The 20,754-nt window shown below is 31.4% G+C and overlaps 1 protein-coding gene across 3 annotated transcripts in view; it reads left to right on the plus strand.

Moving 5' to 3' along the window:
* The window catches only part of LOC145280124 (protogenin B-like), a 336,035-nt gene that overhangs the window by 249,131 nt on the left and 66,150 nt on the right, over positions 1–20,754 (plus strand). For 2 of the 3 annotated variants that reach the window (XM_080131880.1, XM_080131882.1), the window contains exons 13-14: positions 4,409–4,594; positions 16,267–16,525. In XM_080131880.1, the coding sequence (XP_079988006.1) occupies positions 4,409–4,594; positions 16,267–16,525 (445 nt within the window). The remainder of the gene's footprint in view (positions 1–4,408; positions 4,595–16,266; positions 16,526–20,754) is intronic. The other variant, XM_080131881.1, reaches the window with a different exon arrangement.

Raw genomic sequence — 20,754 nt, forward strand, 5'->3', positions numbered from 1 at the left:
GAACTTATAAAATGGCCGAAAAATGTGGCATATCTATGGATGAATGGAGATATATATATATATACACCGGTAGGCAAATTGAATCTTGAAATACTCATGTCTTTGGTTCTATGGGACGAAACTACATGAAAATTTGCAGGCTTTTTGAAGATTATAATACTATGGTTAAAATTTTATGACAATTGGTAAAAAGAACCTGTATTTTCAAACGAATAAAATATGTCCAGATTTGTCTACATTTGTATATATAGTGTCCTGGCAGGTCAGCTTCAGTTTTGCTGTTTTGTGATGAATTTTGCTTAGAGTTTTTTTTTTTTTTTGCTTGGTTGTCTCCTGTGGGTTTGCCAGGTCTATATATATATATATATATATATATATATATATATATATATATATATATATATGTGTGTGTGTGTGTGTGATGCACACAAATAACAAAATTTTAAGAAAAAAGGCATTTTTTTTTCTTTTTCTTTTTTTAATTTTAATTCTGGGCAACATTGAATAAGTAAAACTAGTAATATTTTATTTTATTTGTACAATAACTACAAAAAAAGTCAACTATCTATTCTGTTTTTAAATAATTTTAAGTCTAAAATATTATTTTCCTCAGAAATGACCCAATAATTAAACTAAGAAACATGCTTACTATATTTTTATTTTAATAGTTAAAATAGCAATTATAATATTTTATAATTAAAATTAGTTAAATGTTATATTTTACGAGCAGAACGTTTTATTTTACAATTAAATAATTTTTAATACTCCAATAAGTAAACAATAAAACTTTGTGTTTTTTTTTTTTTTCTATTTTGTCAATCTATCTACTATATCGATAGTTGCATGTTTATTTTTATTCACAATGTTAAAAGTTATCTTGTTAAATAAAAGTATTAAAAATATATCTAATATGGTGAAAATTTTCAATAATGATCAGTTAATCTCTGAATCGGTTACGTTTCCACTTTGATAGATTTTCCATGGGCAAAGATCTTGGAGCTAAAAATCAACTGCAAAAGCCAGAAGGACATCTGATGAAACTTGCTGAGATTTATTTTATTATAGAAATTCTTTGAGATGAATAATTTGTATATTTATTTATTTGCGGATTAGCTCTGTGATTGTGTCCTGGGACTTTGACAAATCCGTTTCCATTGATTACTTTGTTCTGCAACTCTATAAATGCCCCTGAAAAGAAACTTGATTTCAAGCTTCCAAGCAACTTGACCGAATTTACCTTAAACAATCTTGGTAAGCTCTTCAAGGGGGTCCACATAGTTGTTGCCTGTGGCGCAGTGGATAGAGGCGTTGAATCTCTATGGTCCAGTTGACCATTATCTGAGGATAGCGGTTTCAATCCTACCCAAAGCCAGCCAGAGGATTAGTTGACCAAGTATGGAAGGCTGTAATTACTGAGGATACAGTTAAGAAACTCAGCATTCTTATCCCATCAGTTGTAAAATTCCAGAACAGTTGTAAAATTCAATGAATGCTGATACATTCCAGAATGAATTCCTCTGATGAGATGAGCCATTCATTGAAAATCCATGGGTTAAGAAAAAAATGTTAATTATTTGTACTCCTTTGTCAAAACAATAAATTTTGTTGTAATTCTACATAATAATTCTACATAATTAACTCGGAATTTATATATATCTATATATATATATAATGTGTGTGTGTCAGCCTCTTTAAGAACTTGGTTTTTATTGTTGAGCATGTTAAGTTGAAATTAAGTCGGTCACTTAAGCTCATATGTGCAGATCATGATATTATGATCACTCTCGCCATCTAGACATTCACACTTTATATAACTATTAATTTCAACTGTATTTTTCGTGGTTAACATTGGCTATGTGGTTTGTTCCTTGCTAATGGAGTAAGAGATGGCTTTGTGGCTAGGTTCAAATCTCCCAACCAGCTGTAATCATAACTCTGCACTGATGATTCTCGAAAGAAAGGAACACTAGTGTCTGTAGGTATAAAAAATTATTATAATATTGATAATTATATATATATATATATATGCCAAATTTTAGTCATTCAATGAATTTAAAAATTTATGACATGAAATGTTTAAATTTCAAATCAAAAGATTTTTATTATTCTATGTAAGACAAAGAATACATTTGAAATATAACTCCTTATCCTATAGGATTTCGATGTTTACCATCTCTTCAGAGGAGAAAATATTAGCAAATAGTTATAATGGTTTACACCTTATTTGCTAAAATTTAAACATTTCACGTCATAAATTTTTAAATTCATTGAATGACTAAAATTTGATTTATTTGCTCTATCTTGTATATCAAGCAATTCTTATTTAGGTGGGATTGTCCTTATTACTGCCAATAATATTTTGTAAGACTTATAATCACAGGTTTCCATACCAGTTGATTGTTAGATAATTTTATTCTGAATTTTATATATATATATATATATATATATATATATATATATATATATATATAAAATGTGCACATACAAATTCAAGATAAAAGGCCGAGGTGACAAATGTGGGTGTTTTATTTTGTTTAATTTTTTTCTTTTTTTTTTTTTTTATGCAGTGAAATCTTAGCTTTAAAATATATAGTTTCATATTTATATCCACACTGTTTAAATGCATTTCATTAAATAAAACTATAAATGTTAATATTTAAAAGCAAGGCAATATTTTCAAAATATCTTTAAACTTTTTATGCTTGCGCTTTTCTTTTACAAGTTTCAGTATAAAATTGCACAAGTTATTCAAAAAATTCACATATTTTTCAGTGTTTTTCAATCTTTTAAGACCGGAGTATTAATTAAAAAAAGATTTTTTTTTTTTTTTTTTTTTTTTTTTTTTTTAGTTATTTATTAGCATTTTGTAAACTTGAACCTGTTTTTTTAAATGATGGTTTATATCCACAGTTTAAATGCAATTCGCTAAATAGAACTATAAATATTGATATATTAAAAAAAAAATATTTGCTGTAAATTTTAAATGGTGTTCCATCACGATAGATTTTCAAAAGTTGCATGGGTGAAAATTAATTGCAATATAGAAAAAAAGAAATTTCTAAACTTGAACCTGATTTTGAAATAAAAGTTCATAAATGGGTGCATCATCGATTTTTACGCATCAACATCACCTCATCATAATCATCATCCGCCGCTTCATTCATTCATCTCCTCATCGTTCAAAAAAAAAAAAAGTTTCATTTTATTCACAAAAAAAAAATCATCTTTTGCAAATTCATGTAAATAATCAAATCAGAAAGAAAACTGAAAAAAAAAGAAATCTCTGGTTTGTATTACAATCCACAAAGATAAGAAAAAGTTGTCAAAAAACAAATATATAACAAATAAATGTTATCAAAGGCAAGATAAGTTAATTTTCAACCTAACTGGATAAATTTTTAGTGTTTTTATTTAATGTAAAATGTTTAATCGGTTCGAAAAACAAAGAATGTTAAGCGCTACCAAAGAACAAGAAAAAATTGCCGCAATGTCTAAACACTCAACAAAAATTTCAAAATAAGAAATAAAACAAAATGGTGGCCGAAACCCACCCAATAAATGTTACCGTGACATTTATTGGGTAGGTTTCTACCATCATTTTGTTTTATTTCTTATTTTGAAGTGATTATTGCGTCTTCAAAGATGTAAAGAGACATTGTGGCCATTTTTTCTTGTTCTCTGGTAGTGTTCGCTGTTGTTTGTTTTTCGAACCAAATAAACATTTTGCATCAGGGCTCTACGAATCAAATTTATCTTCAGTTGACCTTTGAGAACTAAATATTTTCGTTTACTAGCCAAATTGAAAAGTTACTAGCCAAACCCACGTGATTTTTTGGAATATGACATCTTCATTCTGTGACAATTATGTACATAGTAAAGTTTTTTCTGTATTTTTTCAATAAGTGTAATTCTAAGCATACAACAAATTTTATGTTGATACTTGAAGGTATAAACATTCTGATTTCTGCAGATGTTTTTTTAAACAGCCTTCGTTAAAAAAAAGATTATTTTGTTCTATTAAACTTTTATTGTTTAAATAATTTAACTTTGTTCGTTTTATTTAAAAAAAAAAAAGTTGAAAAGATATTTTTCACTCAGTAGTGAGCTTTGGAAGATTGTCTGAAAGAAATGCAATCGCCAAAATCATTATTTCTAGTCGCCACTTTGAAAAATCACCCGCAGATGTGACTTTCACTCACATTGCAGAGCCCTGTACATTAAATAAAAGCACTAAAAACTTATCCAGTTAGGTAGAAAAGAAGCTTATCTTGCCTTTGGTAAGATTTATTTGTTATATATTTGTTTTTTGACGACTTTTTCGTACCTCTGTGGATTGCAATGCAAACCAAAAATCTCATTTCACTTCTGACTAATAAAAGATATTTTGTCTTTTTTCTTTCCACTTTAGTTGAAACGCCCAAAAACCTGAATGTGGCGATACAGAACACTAGCTCTGTGATTGTGTCCTGGGACTTTGACAAATCCGTTTCCATTGATTACTTTGTTCTGCAACTCTATAAAGTTGATGCCCCTGAAAAGAAACTTGAATTCAAGCTTCCAAGCAACTTGACCGAATTTACCTTAAACAATCTTGGTAAGCTCTTCAAGGGGGTCATTTGTTGCTTCTCTGTAGTCACTTTTCTACAGCTCTTAAGTTTTTATTCAAATAGCAAGGAAGCCATTCTCCTTGACAAAAGTGGCATGGTCGAAAACTATTTTTTGGTTACGGATCAAAAAGGAACCAGAATATTTGACTCTGGAACATAAACTTCAATTCTAGCCAGAAATTTCTTTCTAATAAATAATTTAGACATTAAAATCGGTTTTAAATTTCACACAATCATATAAAAAATCTGTTATAGCCATTTTTTTTTTCTTCTATAATTATTAGACAATGGGAACGGCTAAGCGGATAAAATATAACAATTATCAAATTTGAAAGGAATTTTCAAACAATGTTCTAGAGGCGACTGAAGTGCAAAATTCTGTAGATTTTATTTATGAATCAGTTTTGTACCAGTTTTATGTCTTCTTGCAAGAATTATATGCTATTAAACCTTGTGTCTAGAATTTTTATTGCAATTTGGATCAAAATCAACGATGCCATGTTTATTCTGTAAAATGCTTCCTCTAAGGCTTAACGGGTTTTAGAAGAAATAGAAATCTGGTTTAATTGCTATTTAATAACTATGGCTCAAATTTAAAATGTTGAATTTGAAATTTGAATTTTCAAGTGAGAGGTTGTCTCCATATTATGCCCCCTAAAATCTCTTCCCACCCCCCTTTTCATAAAACTCTAAATTAAACTAAAGATAGCCTACATTACAATCCGTTACCAAGTATGTGAGTTTTCTGCTCTTTAACAGAATTGTGTTTGTCTTTTTATTCAGAAGAAGTTGATTTTCACTTATATCATTTGAGCCTTCTAAGGATGCTAGTTTTCCAGTTTTGGATTGATCCCCCACCCCCAAGAAAAATATAAGAAAAAAACTGATTTCTCCTAAATTACCTTTTTCTTATTTTTTCTTTTTTTTTTTTTTTTTTTTCTTAATTTATCTTCCTCTTCCTGTCTTACCTTGCCTCTCTTTTCCCTCTTATGAGAGTTCTCTCTGAAAACTGAAAATATTGATTTTTTTTTTTTTTTCATGAAGGCTAAGAGTTTAACCCTTTATGACCTGGTTGAACTAAAATGAATATAATGGCATAAATAAAGTGGGAACTGATTCAAACACACTTTGTTCATACTAGCATGGGTGCCTGGCGTTGCCCGGGTGTTTAGAGGTGTGTGTTGAGCAAAAAAAAAAAAAAAGTGGTAGTAGGAAGCCGTACGTGAAGGAGAAAGAGAAAAAGAAATTGAAAAAAACGTGACGTCTTTGCTGTTACGACCACCGCCAAACTGGAAGTGGCATAGGTTTAAATTAAGGCTAGACAACGTACTGTACTTGCAATAACCCTTATCCCTGAGTGGCTTCTGGACCTTGATAAGTGGTGACCACCTTGTAAAAAAAAAAAAAAAAGACAATCGAAAAGAGGAGATGACTTTCAAAAATATCGGTGAAAAAAGTGACCTCTCCCTGTAGAAAAGTGCCCAGTTGAGGGTGAAGAAATTAATGCTTTTAGCCAATTTTTCGATATTTGTCATCTGAAGGGTCGAGCTTGAAAACATTATTGATCTTGTGAAAATCCGCCGCCTCTGTCGAAAGTTTTACGTGGACATGCAAACAAACATACATAGATTTATATATTGATAGCTCAAATTTTCGACCCAAACCGATTAAAAAGCTTACCCTATCTCTGAATACACTTTATGTAAAATTTCATATGTTTGGACCAGAAATTGTCTGAGTAATTTGATAGACCACAAAGGTCAATTTTTAAAAAATTTTGACCCCTATTATGACCCCTTGACATTTATTGTTTTGGGCTCAAATCAAGTTAGATCCATGTCCAAGGAACTTATATCTAAAATTACAAGTGTTTGGACCCAAAATTGGCGGAGAAGTTTGGTAGAGTCTCAAAGGTCAAATCGTTGAATTTTGACCTCTTAACAGCTAAATTTCTGTCCAAAAACTGATTACAAAGATTTTCCCAAATCTCAATACCCTGTATATCAAATTTCGAGTCTGTAGACTGAAACTTGACAGTTATTGTGTAGGGAAATGTACACAGACATTTTCACTTTTATAGCTATATAGATTAGTTCAGTATCTGGGTAGATGCCAGATACCTCCAGATTGCAACTGTCCATTACTTATATTCAGTATGCCGCCATCTGTCTCAGAGAGTGGAGGATTTCGTTTGTCACTTTTTTCAAGCATTATGGATAATCAAGGTAAGTTTATGAAAAGCAAAAATTCTCAGTGGTAGTTTAACCTTAATTTTTTTCAGTTTGAAGACAATCATAGTATCATTACCCTTTAAAGTAACTTAACAAATATTTTTTTTAATCATCTACATTGTAATTCAGGTCATAACGGGTTAATTAATGTAGTCTGCCAAACTGAAAGGCCAGATGAATCTGATATGAGAAACACTATTAGAAGAGAATAGAGTTATGTGCCCTTGATTAATAGAATTCTACGTCAGTGTTTTTTTTTTTGTTTGTTTTTATATTTATATATATATATATATATATATATATATATATATATAAAGGTTATATATTTTATATAGAAAGTTTTTTTTGCTAGGTTATATATATATATATATATATATATATATATATATATATATAGGTTATTCATGATGGGAGTTAGATGTTTCAGTAAATAATGTTTTCTCCTGCTCCGCACATTTAAATAAAAATATAGGAAATTATTTTTGCTTCCTGCACTTTTGTTGCTTATCAGTACGTGCTTCAAGAACATTTTTTTTTATCATTCCATTCAAATTTGCTGATTTTTATATTGTATCCGCTCAGACATTGCTTTTGTTGAGTAATTATGGCTACAACAGAGACACGTAACATAAAGATGTCTGAAAACAGCGTTTATCTTGTTGCCTTCAAGATTACAAAATAGTTTTGAAGGTTTTAGATTGTTTGATAGAAAGTAATTTTCCACTAAAATTGAAGTTTAGGTCCTTGTGTAGATTGGTGATCTTCTAAACTAATGCATTTCAGGTGAAAACATCATTACCTACCTACATGTTATGTCAAAATTAATTTTTTTTAAATTTCAAAAATTAAGAAAAATGATCCAGTAGAAAAATAATGACAAGTAAAAACAAAACAGAGTTTAGGGTTTTATCATGTTTTTATGTTGGAGAGTTCGCAAGATACAAAGAGAGGTAACTGCAATCTGTCATTTCGACTAAATAATTGCAATCCACCATTTTTAAGCAGAAAATGTTGGAATGTAATTGTGACTGATATAGCACTTCTTGTGTTGGATCATTTTTCGTAATTTATACTAATTTTGACATGACATGTAAGTATGTAATGTTTCCACCTGAAACGCATCCGTTTAAAAGATCAGTCTACACAAGCAATGAAATTTATAGTCAAAGATCAAATGTTATGGTTTATTTGTGCTCCAAGCCAAAGTAAGAAAAGGTATTTTTCGCTTGTGCTATTATTGTAAGAATGAGGTATAGGTGAGTTACAATTATTGTAAGAATGAGGTATAGGTGAGTTACTTAGTTTACTAGCGGAAAAAAAAAAAAAAGAAGTTTTAATGGTGATTTTCCAGTTGCTACCATCTTGCAAAGAGTCAACTTTTAGACGTTTATCAAATCAGTCTATTAGATTTTGGTATTAGACAAATTTAACATAAGAATATGATTCTAAATTTAAATTAATAGAAAATAACTTTTCAGATTTTACTGCGACTTACATAAACTGACAGATGTATTAATATGCAAATAGCCTCTACTTGCATTCCCACAAAAGCAGTTAGACATGTTGATTTTTAAAAAAAATATTTTTTTTTCTTTTTCTTTTTTTTTAATGTAAGAAACATCCAATACTCCAAAAGAGCCATCCTTGATTGAGACAAAAAATAAAAATAAATTTGGTACCTGTGTTACCATGCTTAAATAATGACATTATTTAGAAAGCCATTCTTAACATAGGGAGGGGAGGGTGTTTTGTAACTATTCTGTACTTTCACCTTACAATTTAATGAAGTTCCTACCACGAAAGCAGTTAGACACCATGTTGATTTTTTTCTTTTTTTTTTTTTTTTTTTTTTTAATGTGAGAAACATCCAATGTTCCAAAGATTAAGACAAAACAAAAAAGATAGCCATTCTCTTTTGCTGATTAAAGGCAGAACAGGATGACATTTGCTATTGGAACAAAAGCAGAAACTCTCAATGAAGTGAGCAACCAACAGAAGATATTGTTGCTTGGCAAAAACAGCTTACCTTGTAGACTTGTATATAATCAAGCTTATCAGATGTTTTAACTCGTACGCTATTTCATTGCAGTGTCCAGATAATATTGAATCATCAAGAGAGAAAATGCACTGTTTTTGGGGCCTACCTCTCGACGACTTTTGTATCTGAAAGCAGAACATATGCATTAAAATCTGTGTGGAGTGGTTCTGTTACTCAGTGGACCCAATCTAAAACCCTATAAATATGGGCACATGTACAAATATCTATTTTATTTATTTTTAATTTTATTTTGGTTGTTCTAAAAAATTATTTTATTTTCATGTCTGCTTCTTCTGTTGCTATACGTTTTAAATCATCAATTATACGGGTTGTCAGAAATTAATCCAATTCCAAGAATTACCAACTAAAATACTTAAGTATCCATGTAAAGTAATGTGTTTTTTTGAAGTGATAGTACCAGTCAATTCTCTAGATCAAACAAAGTATTTCGTCAGATTTTCAAAGTAGTACTCAAATCGACAAATCAAACTTTGATTCTAAATAGCCAATTTTCATTTATTGCTGTTGTATTGTGTTATTGGCTTAAATATGCTCAGTTTTAAATACTTAATCTCACCCAGACAACTACTAATGTGAAACATTTTTATAACAAATCACCAAAAAAATAAAAAAATAAGCAAGGGGGATAACTTATTTTAAATTGAAAAATATAAGAGTTGTCTACCTTCAAAATATGCAAACAAATAAAAATTAAAATTATTTCAGTGCATCTCAGATAATGTTGTGTAAGTGCAGCTAAAAATTAACATATAAAAACCAAGATTCAAATTGCATAAAAAAATTACTTAAATTTGAGTTTGTGAATTTTACAAGGTGTGTTCAATAAGTTTCCAGACTTTTTTCATATGAGCACTTTTATTGATAGCACACACATGAAACTCCAGTCCTCTTCGAAGTAATCTCCTCTGGCTGCAATGCCCTTGTTGTACCGTTCCAACAACTTCTGGGAAGTCCCATGAAAGTTTTCACAGCTTCTTTTATCTTCTCAATTGTTTCATAATGACAGCCTTTAAGGTTTTCCTTGAGCTTAGCAAATAATCAAAAGTCACAGGGAGCAAGGTCTGAAGTATAGGGAGGTTGAGGAATTGTCTTGATGCTCATCATGATCAAATATTCTGTGATAAGGATGAAGTTCGGCATTAAATAACCCAAAAAGGGTTGATATGCCGTAAAACAAAAACAATCAACCAAGGATGAAGTATCTTTAGGACAGACTTTGTGCAAATCTTCTGCATCTTCAGTTCCTCACAAATAATTGTACGTACAGTTCCCACACTGACATCAATCTGTGCATTTATTGTCTCTATAGACACACGACAGTCCTTATCCACAGAATTTATTTGACCAAGCAACTCTGGCGTTCCTTACTCCTTCCACATCTCTCATTATCCCTCACAGACTTCCTGCCTTTGTTGATTCTCTTATTCCACTCAAAAACTGATGCTCAATTCCTACAAGATGGTCAAAAGCCAGTCCAAAGCAATCCATACGTTTCTGTGGCATGTTTTCAAGCTTAAAACAGAATTTTATTGCATATCTTTCTTATAAAGTGTCCTCACGTCCAGATTGCATATTTGAAATTCACCAGCGGTGGTAATCCGGCTTTAGTAAGGTGTATTCCAATTTAGTATGGTGTAGTTGTCCATTTGAACCTGAAATCGTAAGACTTGGTCAATCATCTCATAAGAGGTATAACAATAACATACTGAATTTTCATGAGTCTATAACAATTTTAAATGTCTGTACAAAAAAGTCTGGAAACTTATTGAAGGCATCTCATATTTTTTTTATTTGTCATGCCTGCAAAGGTGAATGATTTAAAAAAAAATTTTAATTTTAAACAACAAAAATTTTTAAATGGCTTATATGTAATATGGCATAAACTGGAAAGTAACCGAACATCTTTTAGAATTCACTAATAGTTCTTGAATAATTTCTTGGATTCAAACTGTTAAATGTTAGTTTTGCTTTTTTAATATTTGTAAAAACTAATGTGAAATTTAAAAGCATCTAAATGCGACCTTATTAAACATTTAAGCATATAAAAGAGTTTTGGTTTAGCCTAACTATTCTAAGTTTATAAGCCTCTGTTTTCTTAATAATTTCTTTGCATTAGCTGCAATATTTGCTTCTGTTATAATATATATATATATATATATATATATATATATATATATATATATATATATATATATATATATATATATATATATAATATAAAAATATGATAGGAAAGGATCAAAAGCTACTGTTTATTATGAAAACTTTGTTGTTATTCTTTTATTATTTTTTTTTATTATTATTCAGGAATCTTGATTTAAAATTTGCATAATATTTTTTTCATTTGAGAAAAACTGATGAATATATGAACAACTGTTTTTCCTTTCAGGATTTTTTGCTGAACAAATTTTTATTTTAAACCCTCTCCAACTTTTTGCTTTTAATGCCATTAACAACTCAAACTCACTTTTTTGTAACAGCAACATTTATTTCTTCATTCTCTTGTCATGCGTGACTTCTCATTGTGGCCGTGACTTGCATGAACATGCTCTCGAACTCATCCATGTCTCTAACATGATCATCTTTTTCCTTACTGTAGTGTCATTTTGCTCACAGCTTGGTATTTGAATATAGTTTTCCGTGCTGTGTTATACAGTAAGATATTAGAATAAATAATTCATGGTACTAAACAAATATTCACAAATTACTTTGTACTGCTTTTATTATCTGTATATGCATATGTATGTTTGTGTATGTGTGCATATGGATATGTGCATAATGTTATTTCTTCGAGCCGTTGTCACCGACCAATGCTTGTTCAGCACATCAGTACAAATGGTTCAGGACGATTTATCCTAAACCAACCTCATCAAATTCTACCTTAGAACTTATCTTGTTGCCTATCGGCTAAATGGGCGCTTGATGTGAGGTGATCAGCAACAAAACATCAGTAGTTTGCTGCCGGCCTCTGCTCTACGGGGCAGAATACAGACTTGACAAGTTTTTGAATTTTGACTTTTGCCTTGAAAAGGAATTATTTCTATTACCTTGAAAAATCATTGAAAATATTGCAAATTTCTTCAAAATGTCTTGAAAGGCTTTAAAAATTGCATTCTTTATGTCTAGTAAAAAATTGTGTTGAAATATCAAAAATAAAATTAAAATGAATATTATGAAATTATTTTTAAAGTATTAATAAAAACGCCACTAAAATATTTTTTAAATATTGAAAATAAAATCGAAATACATTGTCCTGAAATTGTATAGTAGTATTGTGGAGATGAGTTATGTCCCTTTATCACAAAACTACCTCAGGTAGGTTTTAACTGAAAATGAAGTTCCCTTCCCCCCAAATGGATAAGATGGCAGCCATCTTGGTTGGAAATAAAAAGCTGTAAAAAGAGTTAATATTTGAGGATTTTTTTTTTTTTTTTTTACATAGGCATCACCACTTATCAAGGCCGATAGGCCACTCAAGGGTAAGGGTTAAAGAGTGTAGAGTAGTCAAAAGGACAATATAGTCGATAGTAATGGAAGTTCGGTAAATTTGTTAACTTAAGTGGAACGGCTCATCAGAAACTTGTTCACGTTGGACTTGAAGACAACCATATTATAGACAGCTGGAAAGCAGGAAAACGGAAGACAATTCCACAGGCGTGCAGTTCTAAGAAAGAAGCTTTGATCATGGAATCTATGTTTAGGTTTAGGTACAGATAAAGAGTGGGGAAAATTATAATGTTTTCAGCTAGTCTAGTGTTTCTTGTGAAAGTTTGGCGAGGGGGGACCATAGATTGAAGCTCAGTTGAACACTTTCCATGAAAATAACGATAAAGCAGAGACAAACTCGCAACATCTCTTCTGTGAGAAAGAGGTTGCAGCGAAGAAAAAAGGACATCTCCCACCAGGCCACAAAGTCTATTTTGAACCCTATCAAGGCAGGACAAGTCTTTTCTAGCAGCTCTTGCCCATATGTGGCAACAGTATTCCATCCTTGGACGTATCTGGCTCTTATATAGATAGAGAATTGCATCAGCAGTGAGATATCTACTGAATCGATAGAAGGATCCGACCATTTTTCCAGCGGCCTTGGCAACAGATTTGATGTACGTATTTCATTTAAGATCAGGAGTAAAGGTTAAAATATGAAATAATGAAATAAACATCATTTAAAACTACTTTAAAAACACCAAAAAAAATGATGCAGATTGCAAAGTAACTTTTATTGGTTATAGTAACATTTATTTGTTATATATTTGATTTTATTACTTTTTTGAATCGGTGTAGATTGTAAGACAAACATCATATTTTGTTTTGAAAATTTGAATTTTGTCTGGAGAAAGCTTTGAAAAATGTTGAAAAGCCTTGAAAATCTGTACGAACTCTAGTGGCTGAGTGTTACATATTTGCTGTGGCCGATCGTTCCAAATGCAGTCTATATAATGTTCACATCTACTTTTGTCGCTGGTACAAAATATATACACACACTAACAGGGAAGTAAAAATCACAACACAGTTGATCTAAAAAAATATATTGCTTTTGTTTCATACAAACAAATCAGCTTCTTGGTGATAAATTATTATTCTGTGTTCTGACGTGTCTAAGAGGCGTGGGGGTGTATGTTTGTCAGATGTTGGACGGTGAATAAATGGTGATGCAGCCTTGCTCTCTTTCTGATGATCGACAGCTTTTTTCTCTGACCATTTTATTTATAAAAACATTCTTTTCCTATTGGAATGTTTAATATTTCCTGTGTCTATTGTCTCAACCGTTTGACCGATATCTTCTCACATATTTCTGGGTCAAATTATGCATTCCGTTAGACAATGGTGGAAAATCCCAAATTCTTCACAACAAATCCATTTGCATGTGTGCAACCCATCGAATGCCCCCCCTCCCCCAGGGGGGGGGGTTGTCCGCCAATATTTAACATGACCAGGAAAAACTGGTTGTCCTACAGTATATGATGGAGCACCATTGGGCCAACTGAATCAGCAACAAGCAAATGCAAGTGGAAACCAAGATAACGGAAATGGTTGACAAGTCAAACAGATGGACTAGCTACTTTGCATAAAAGATGGACGATTAATGGACAGCAGCTGCTAATCAATATGAAATGTGTGTTCGTATATACACACACAACAAATGAATAAATGTTGTTACTCGTTTTTTTTTTTTTTCATCAAATTGCTAATAAAAATAAATTTATTTTAAAACTTTAAATTTACTTTATTAAATGCTGTTTTTGTTTCGTCGCATGACAAAGGGATTGAACCTAGTCATTCATGTCCGTTCGGATGTTTTGGAAATTTTGCACAAATATAAGTCCTAATGAAAGTAAAATTTTGCCAGAACGGATTTTCTGGGATAACTTTGGTTGCCCTCCTAGGGACCATTAAAATTGCCTCCAAATCTTTTCTCAATAACCACTCCTCAGATTTTTTTTTTTTTTTTTTAAATTTTGCACAAACCTTAATCATGGTGAAAGTAAATTTTTCATTCATGGAGGAGAAACCCCCCTCTCAGCCCCCCGCATGCTTGACTTGTTTTATATCAAATTGTTTAATTTAGAGCGAGGGTTCAGCATTTTATCCACTCAATTCACAGGAAAGCCAAGGAAAACATGGAAATGATATAAATGAACCTGCTGGAAAGGGGTAGAAATTGTAACCTGGCCAGAGATAGGTTACTTTAGTAGTCATTTTCTTAAATCACATGCCAGTATGTAAAACGAATGTTTACCTGTATACGATAATGATAGATACAATAAGAACAGAGGGTTGAGGGACACGTCATCATCACATCAAGTAGTTTCATGAATTTTACTTTAACTTCTTTTTTTTTTTTTGCACAACATTTTTTTAGTTATCATTTTGAAAGATATCTTGGATTTTACAGGTTGGATATCGCCTAAAGTTAATCACAAGATTTGTCTTGTATTTTTTTTTTTTTTTATACTTTGTGATGAGTAATTTATTTATTTGCGGACTGTTATCCTCATCTTTATAGTTGTTGTTTCACTACATTTCAAGCAACTATTTCTCTGGCCTTCTTCAGCTGGTTAACCGTGACAGGATAGGAATGCTGAGTCTCTTAACTCTATCCTCAGTAATTACTGCCTTCCATAGTTGTTGTTGTCCCACCAGGTTTTGTTCAACTAATCCTCTGGCTTGCTTTGGAAAAGATATGACAACAATGAGGATAACAATTTGTTTTGTTTTGGCGTATCTTTACCACTTTAGAGATATTTAGAAATGAACTTTTAATTCTTCAAATTCTTAATATCTTCAAATATTTATTCAGTAAGTAAATTTCTATATATTTCATTTCAAATGATAAATTGCATTTATCCCATCTCTACATAACGTTAACTGTTTGTGTTTGCTAAACTCCAAAACTAATTAACTAATTATTATAAATTTTTTTTTTTTTTTTGGAACACCAATGCTAGGTGTTAGGCTCTGCGTTTAGTTTTAATTTTATTTGCAAAAAATGGTTGGAAGCCCATCATGAAAAATTAGATACCTCAATTTTTATAAAATTTGGACCATAGAACTTAAATTTATAAATGTGCCAAAAATGCTATGGAGTATTTTAAAAGATTTTGTAGAGAGTATAATATGAGCACAAACCTCCCTTGTAAAATTCAAATATGATCTGTAGTCATTAGACACCAATTTAGCAAAATAAATATTTTTAATTTTAATTCCTTAAGACCTCTTAAGCTTATGTCTAAAAATTTTTTACGTTTTCTTCAAAGTAAAATCATTTATTAGATTGTAATCAAGATCTAAACAAGATTTAATAAGATTTATTTTTTTGATTTTAATCTCCATAACGTAGTGTAGCAATGATTAAACAGAATCAAAACTTTTGAGGCAATTGGAATCAGAAAAATGTGTACCTATTTTCCGATGCCAAAAACGATTCTTTTAATTGTTTTATTTAGGTTTGCTTAAAACATCTTCCACTGTTGGTTTTAATGTTAAAAAAAAAAATAACATAAGTTTTTTTTTTACGTTTAAGAAAATATCTGCACATTTAACATGCATTTTTGGGAAAAAATAATGCCATAGTTAAATATTTAGAGATTCTTAAAAAAATCAGAATCGGGAATTTAGTATGGAATCAGTAATTGTATTGGAATCGTTCCATCACTACCGTAAGGTGACATAAAATTGCAAAACTATTCAGTTCAGCGAATTAATTTATTAATTTGCAAAATAGTTATTTTTCTGCGCACCCCACCTCACTTCTTTTTGCTTCTTTTGTATATCCTATTTAACTTCTGCGCTTGTATTTCTAAAGCAATCTTATCTTGACTTGCTAGTCTTTAACACCTTATCTATTTTTAATAAATTTATTTTTCAGAGAATAACACATTTTATCAAGTGTCAGCAAATGCTTTCAGTGGAGATGATGCCTCCATCCAAGTGACCAAAGTATTCCAAACTAGTTCAGAAGCTACGGTACCCCCTGCCCCGTCCATCATCTCAGCGATACCAGTTTCTTCATCAACTGTAAATCTGACATGGGAAAGGCCGGATTTTTCCAGTGATATTGTCAGCTATACAGTACAATATAATCCAACTTCTAACCAACCTGGAGAAAAAGAACATTATATCAGAACGTAAGAAGCATTTTTGATTATTATACTTTTGTTGAATACTGTCTATATTGAGTTGAAAAAAAAAACATCCACCGTCGGTTAAAACCATGACAAAATTAAAGAAAAATCAGTGTAATGGATGTATACAGATGACAAAAAATTATACACACACAAAAATCACGTAAATTGATCAAATAATTTTATTTTATAAAGAAAATCATTTTTAATCGATTTTGAATTTTTCCAATGCTTCCCCACGACCATGTGTTAAAAATGGCTTTTCTAAAGTCTTGCATACATTTGAATCTATGCCTCCCCCCCCCCCCCTTGCCAAACTTTCATGAAAAACACTTGTGTAGTTGAACTTGAAACCACGATCAATAATTTCCTCACTTTTTATTTGTGCCTAAACCTAAGTGTGGATTCCATGAACAAAGTTTCTTTCTTAGAACTGCATGCCTGTGGAACTCTGTTCCGTTTTCCTGCTTTCGAACTGACTACAATGTGGTTTCCTTCAAGTTTAACATAAATAATTTTTTAATGAGCCATATCCTGAAGTAATCCAATTTACCAAATTTCAACTACTAACAATTATGATATTGTCCGATTGACTACTGTACACTCATTAACCCTTATCCTAGAGTGGCTTCTGGGCTTTAATAAGATGACTCGTGTGAAAAAAAAAAATTAATTATCTCCATTGTCTTGTAAAGTGGCATTGGAGTACAATGTTTTCCTTCCATAATAAATACATACACCATAAAGATTGATTGATTTTTTTTGGAGAGTGAACTTGCACAAAAAAAATCTTATTTTAATTCATTTTACTTCAAAGTTCTCAGAAATCTAGGGGCCCCCTTGTCCTGGTGCTAACACTTTATCTCTACACAAGATACATAAATATTCGAAAATTCCATTAAAATTCTCTTTTACATCTCGAGGACTGAGCTAGTATTTTTCTCTCCCCAAGAAACCATTTAAATAGTGTATCTTTCTTGTGGTCTCTTGGTCTTACTGGTTTCCAGAACAAGAATTCATCTAGTCCGGTGGAGTATCCAACTTTGTGCTTTACTTGATGTAACATCACTTGGAGAAGGTGCACCATTCCTCGTAAAAGCCAGTGTGGGTTAACCCTACTAAGGAGATCTTAGTTGGGCCACGAATGCTGTGTGATTTTGAATATTTAGTCAGGGTTTACTTATGGGGAAAAGTATCCTTATGTCAGGTTGTCCTGGCAAACTCCTGTACAGATAGACCTTAGACACTCGATGAGAGGCAAGTTTCGCTGCTTGTATTAGTAAATAAGAAATGGTGTATTCTTTTCTGCATGTATCACAGTTGTATTTTGTGTCTGAAGATTAGCCATTTGGGAATATCTTTTTTTTTTTATTACATTTTCACCCCAAACAAGGCACATTGCCACTTTGTTGTAGGGGGCTACTATCAGGGACATAAGCATCAGGGGTACTGTGTAGGAAGTTGGGCAGCAAGATGTCGGTTCACGTTGCACTTGAACTTCTGCATGTCGGTACAGTCGGGGAAGCAGGGATCCGGAAGGGAATTCCAAAGTCTAGCTGTTCTGGGGAAGAAACTACTGGAGTAGAAGGCTCTCTTACATCTAGGGATCTCTACTGTGAAGGGGTGGGATTTAGCTGCTTGTCGGGTTTGTCGGAGGTATTTATGTCAAGGGGGCACAAGTGCTTGCAGTTCGTCAGAGCATTCATCATTAAAGTACTTGTAGAACAGGCAGAGGGATGCAACATTTCATCGATGGGACAGAGGCTGAAGTTTAGCTGACAGTTCAGGACCTATCAGATTGGCAACTCTCTTTTGAACCTTGTCTAGGCGCGAGAGACTAGTGGCAGATGCACCAGCCCAAATATGACAACAATACTTCATACATGGGCGAATGGTGGCCTTATAGAGGTACAGAATACTTTCGGGCATTAGTAGCTTTTTAGCACGGTAGAGAGAATCCACCTTCTTCGCAGTGGTCCTGGCAATGTTCTCAATGTAATTGTTCCAACTCATGTTTCCTGTGAACGTTAGGCTGAGGAGTTTAAAAGGCATACTTTCAGATAGTCATTGGGCATTGCTATTGGCAGTAGGGAAGGTTTCTTGTAATTATTGAAGGAAACAAGTTTAGTCTTGGCAGCATTGAAGGTGACCATCTATTTTTGTCCCCATTCCACTACGGATCGGAGATCTTCCTCTAGTGTTTCTGCCATTTCTTTAGATATGTGTTCATTTGTTTTCCTGTCGTGTCTGTTATAGAGCGTGGTGTCGTCAGCATACATGCCCATCTCAGACAAATTTGTCAGAGAGGTCATTTATGAATATTAGGAATAAGAGGTCCAAGGATAGACCCCTGGAGCACTCCCGCATTTATATCATATTGTTTAGATGTATGACCGTCAAGGACAACCTGGATTTTTCTCTTATCTAAGAAGGATCTAATTATGTTAAGTATTCTTTCAGTGATACCGTATGATCTGATTTTCTTGAAGACCCTCATGCCATACCCTGTCAAAAGCCTTAGATATATCTAGAGCTACCGCTCTACCCTCTCCCACTTTGTCCAGTGACTGGTATATATGTTCTGAGATTAGTAGACAACTCAATTCGAACTATGTTATGTAATCATAAACTAGAGGGAGACAACTTAATTCGAACTATGTACTATCTGTACAAACCCTGATGGAGCAATATTTTGATCAGCCATATTCTATAAATTAGGAGACAACTCAATTCGAACTAACAAAATCAGCTAAAAATTGCTACAATTTACTCTTAAAATCGTTAAAAAAAATGATTTTATATATATATATATATATATATATATATATATAAAAACTACTTGATCAATTTGTGATTTTTGGAATATGACGTCTTTGTTCCTTGATGAGTATGTACATTAAGATTTTTCTGTATTTTTGTTTTTATAATTAAGTATAATTTTTAATAAGCACGAAAAGATGTACAATTTTTGAGCTACAGCATATCGCCTTTCCAAAATACTTATCTGTCACCTGAACTTCATGTTTACCAAAGTGAATCAAACTGACATCTTATTTGAGTAGTTCACCAACTCTGTCACGCCTTGCACCTCATGCATAAGAACCACGTATATAACCGCTTTAATATGCTTGTATTAAAGAATTACCAAAATCCAGATAATAGGGGCAGCATTTAATACCAGTTTTATTAATTATAAAGTTTTATAAAATATTTTTATTAGTGTTGGGATGATTAATCGGAATTGGGGAATCAAAAAAAAATCAGGACTTTGGAAAGTATCAGTCAGTATCAGAAAAATGTGTGCATATTTTCCTATTCCAAATTAATCATCTTTTTTGTTTGACTTTGTTTAAAAACAAAATCTTCCACTGCTAGTATTAATAATAAAATAATAAATATTGATTTTAAACGATTAGTTAAACTAAGATCCATAGATCATTCACCCCTCCAACAAGTATGTTTTTATGTTTGAAAACAAAATATGCATATTTAACATGTGTTTTTATGGTAATCAGGTAAAAAAATAATAACTTTAGAGTTAAATATTTAGAGATTTATAAAGAATCAGAATCGGTAATTGTATTGGAATTGGGAAAAATATTGGAATCTTTCCATCACTAATTTATAGAAAAAAAATATAATTTCTTATCCTTTAATATGTGTTTCTTTATGCTAAGATATTTGTTCAGATTTAATTTGTATGATCAAGTAGATATTTTGGTTAAGTTGCAGTATAGTTAACAAAGAAAAAGAAAATTTTATGCATATATATTAGTGATGGGACGATTCCAATATTTTCCCCTGATTCCGTAATAAATTCTCGATTCTGATTCTTTATAAATCTCTAAATATTTAACTATAAAGTCCTTATTTTCTCTGATTTCTGTAAAAAAAACACACGTTAAATATGCAGATATTTTCATAAACGTAAAATTACACTTGTGCAGGATGATCTATCGATTTTTGCTTTACTAGTAATTTAAAATCAATAAATATTTATTATTTTATCATTATTACCAGCAATGGAAGATTTTGCTTTAAACAAAATCTAATAAAATAGACACCAATTTTTTCGATACCGATTCTAATATCCCCAAATTTGTTGATTTTTCCGATTTTGATTAATTGTCCCAACACTAATAAATATATATATATATATATATATATATATATATATATATATATTAAAATAACAAATAACTTTTAACAAATTCATTAAAATTTAATTTTCA

This window comes from Euprymna scolopes, chromosome 7, assembly GCF_053919585.1.
Source record: "Euprymna scolopes isolate OS-2025 chromosome 7, ASM5391958v1, whole genome shotgun sequence".
NCBI classification, from domain to species: domain Eukaryota; kingdom Metazoa; phylum Mollusca; class Cephalopoda; order Sepiida; family Sepiolidae; genus Euprymna; species Euprymna scolopes.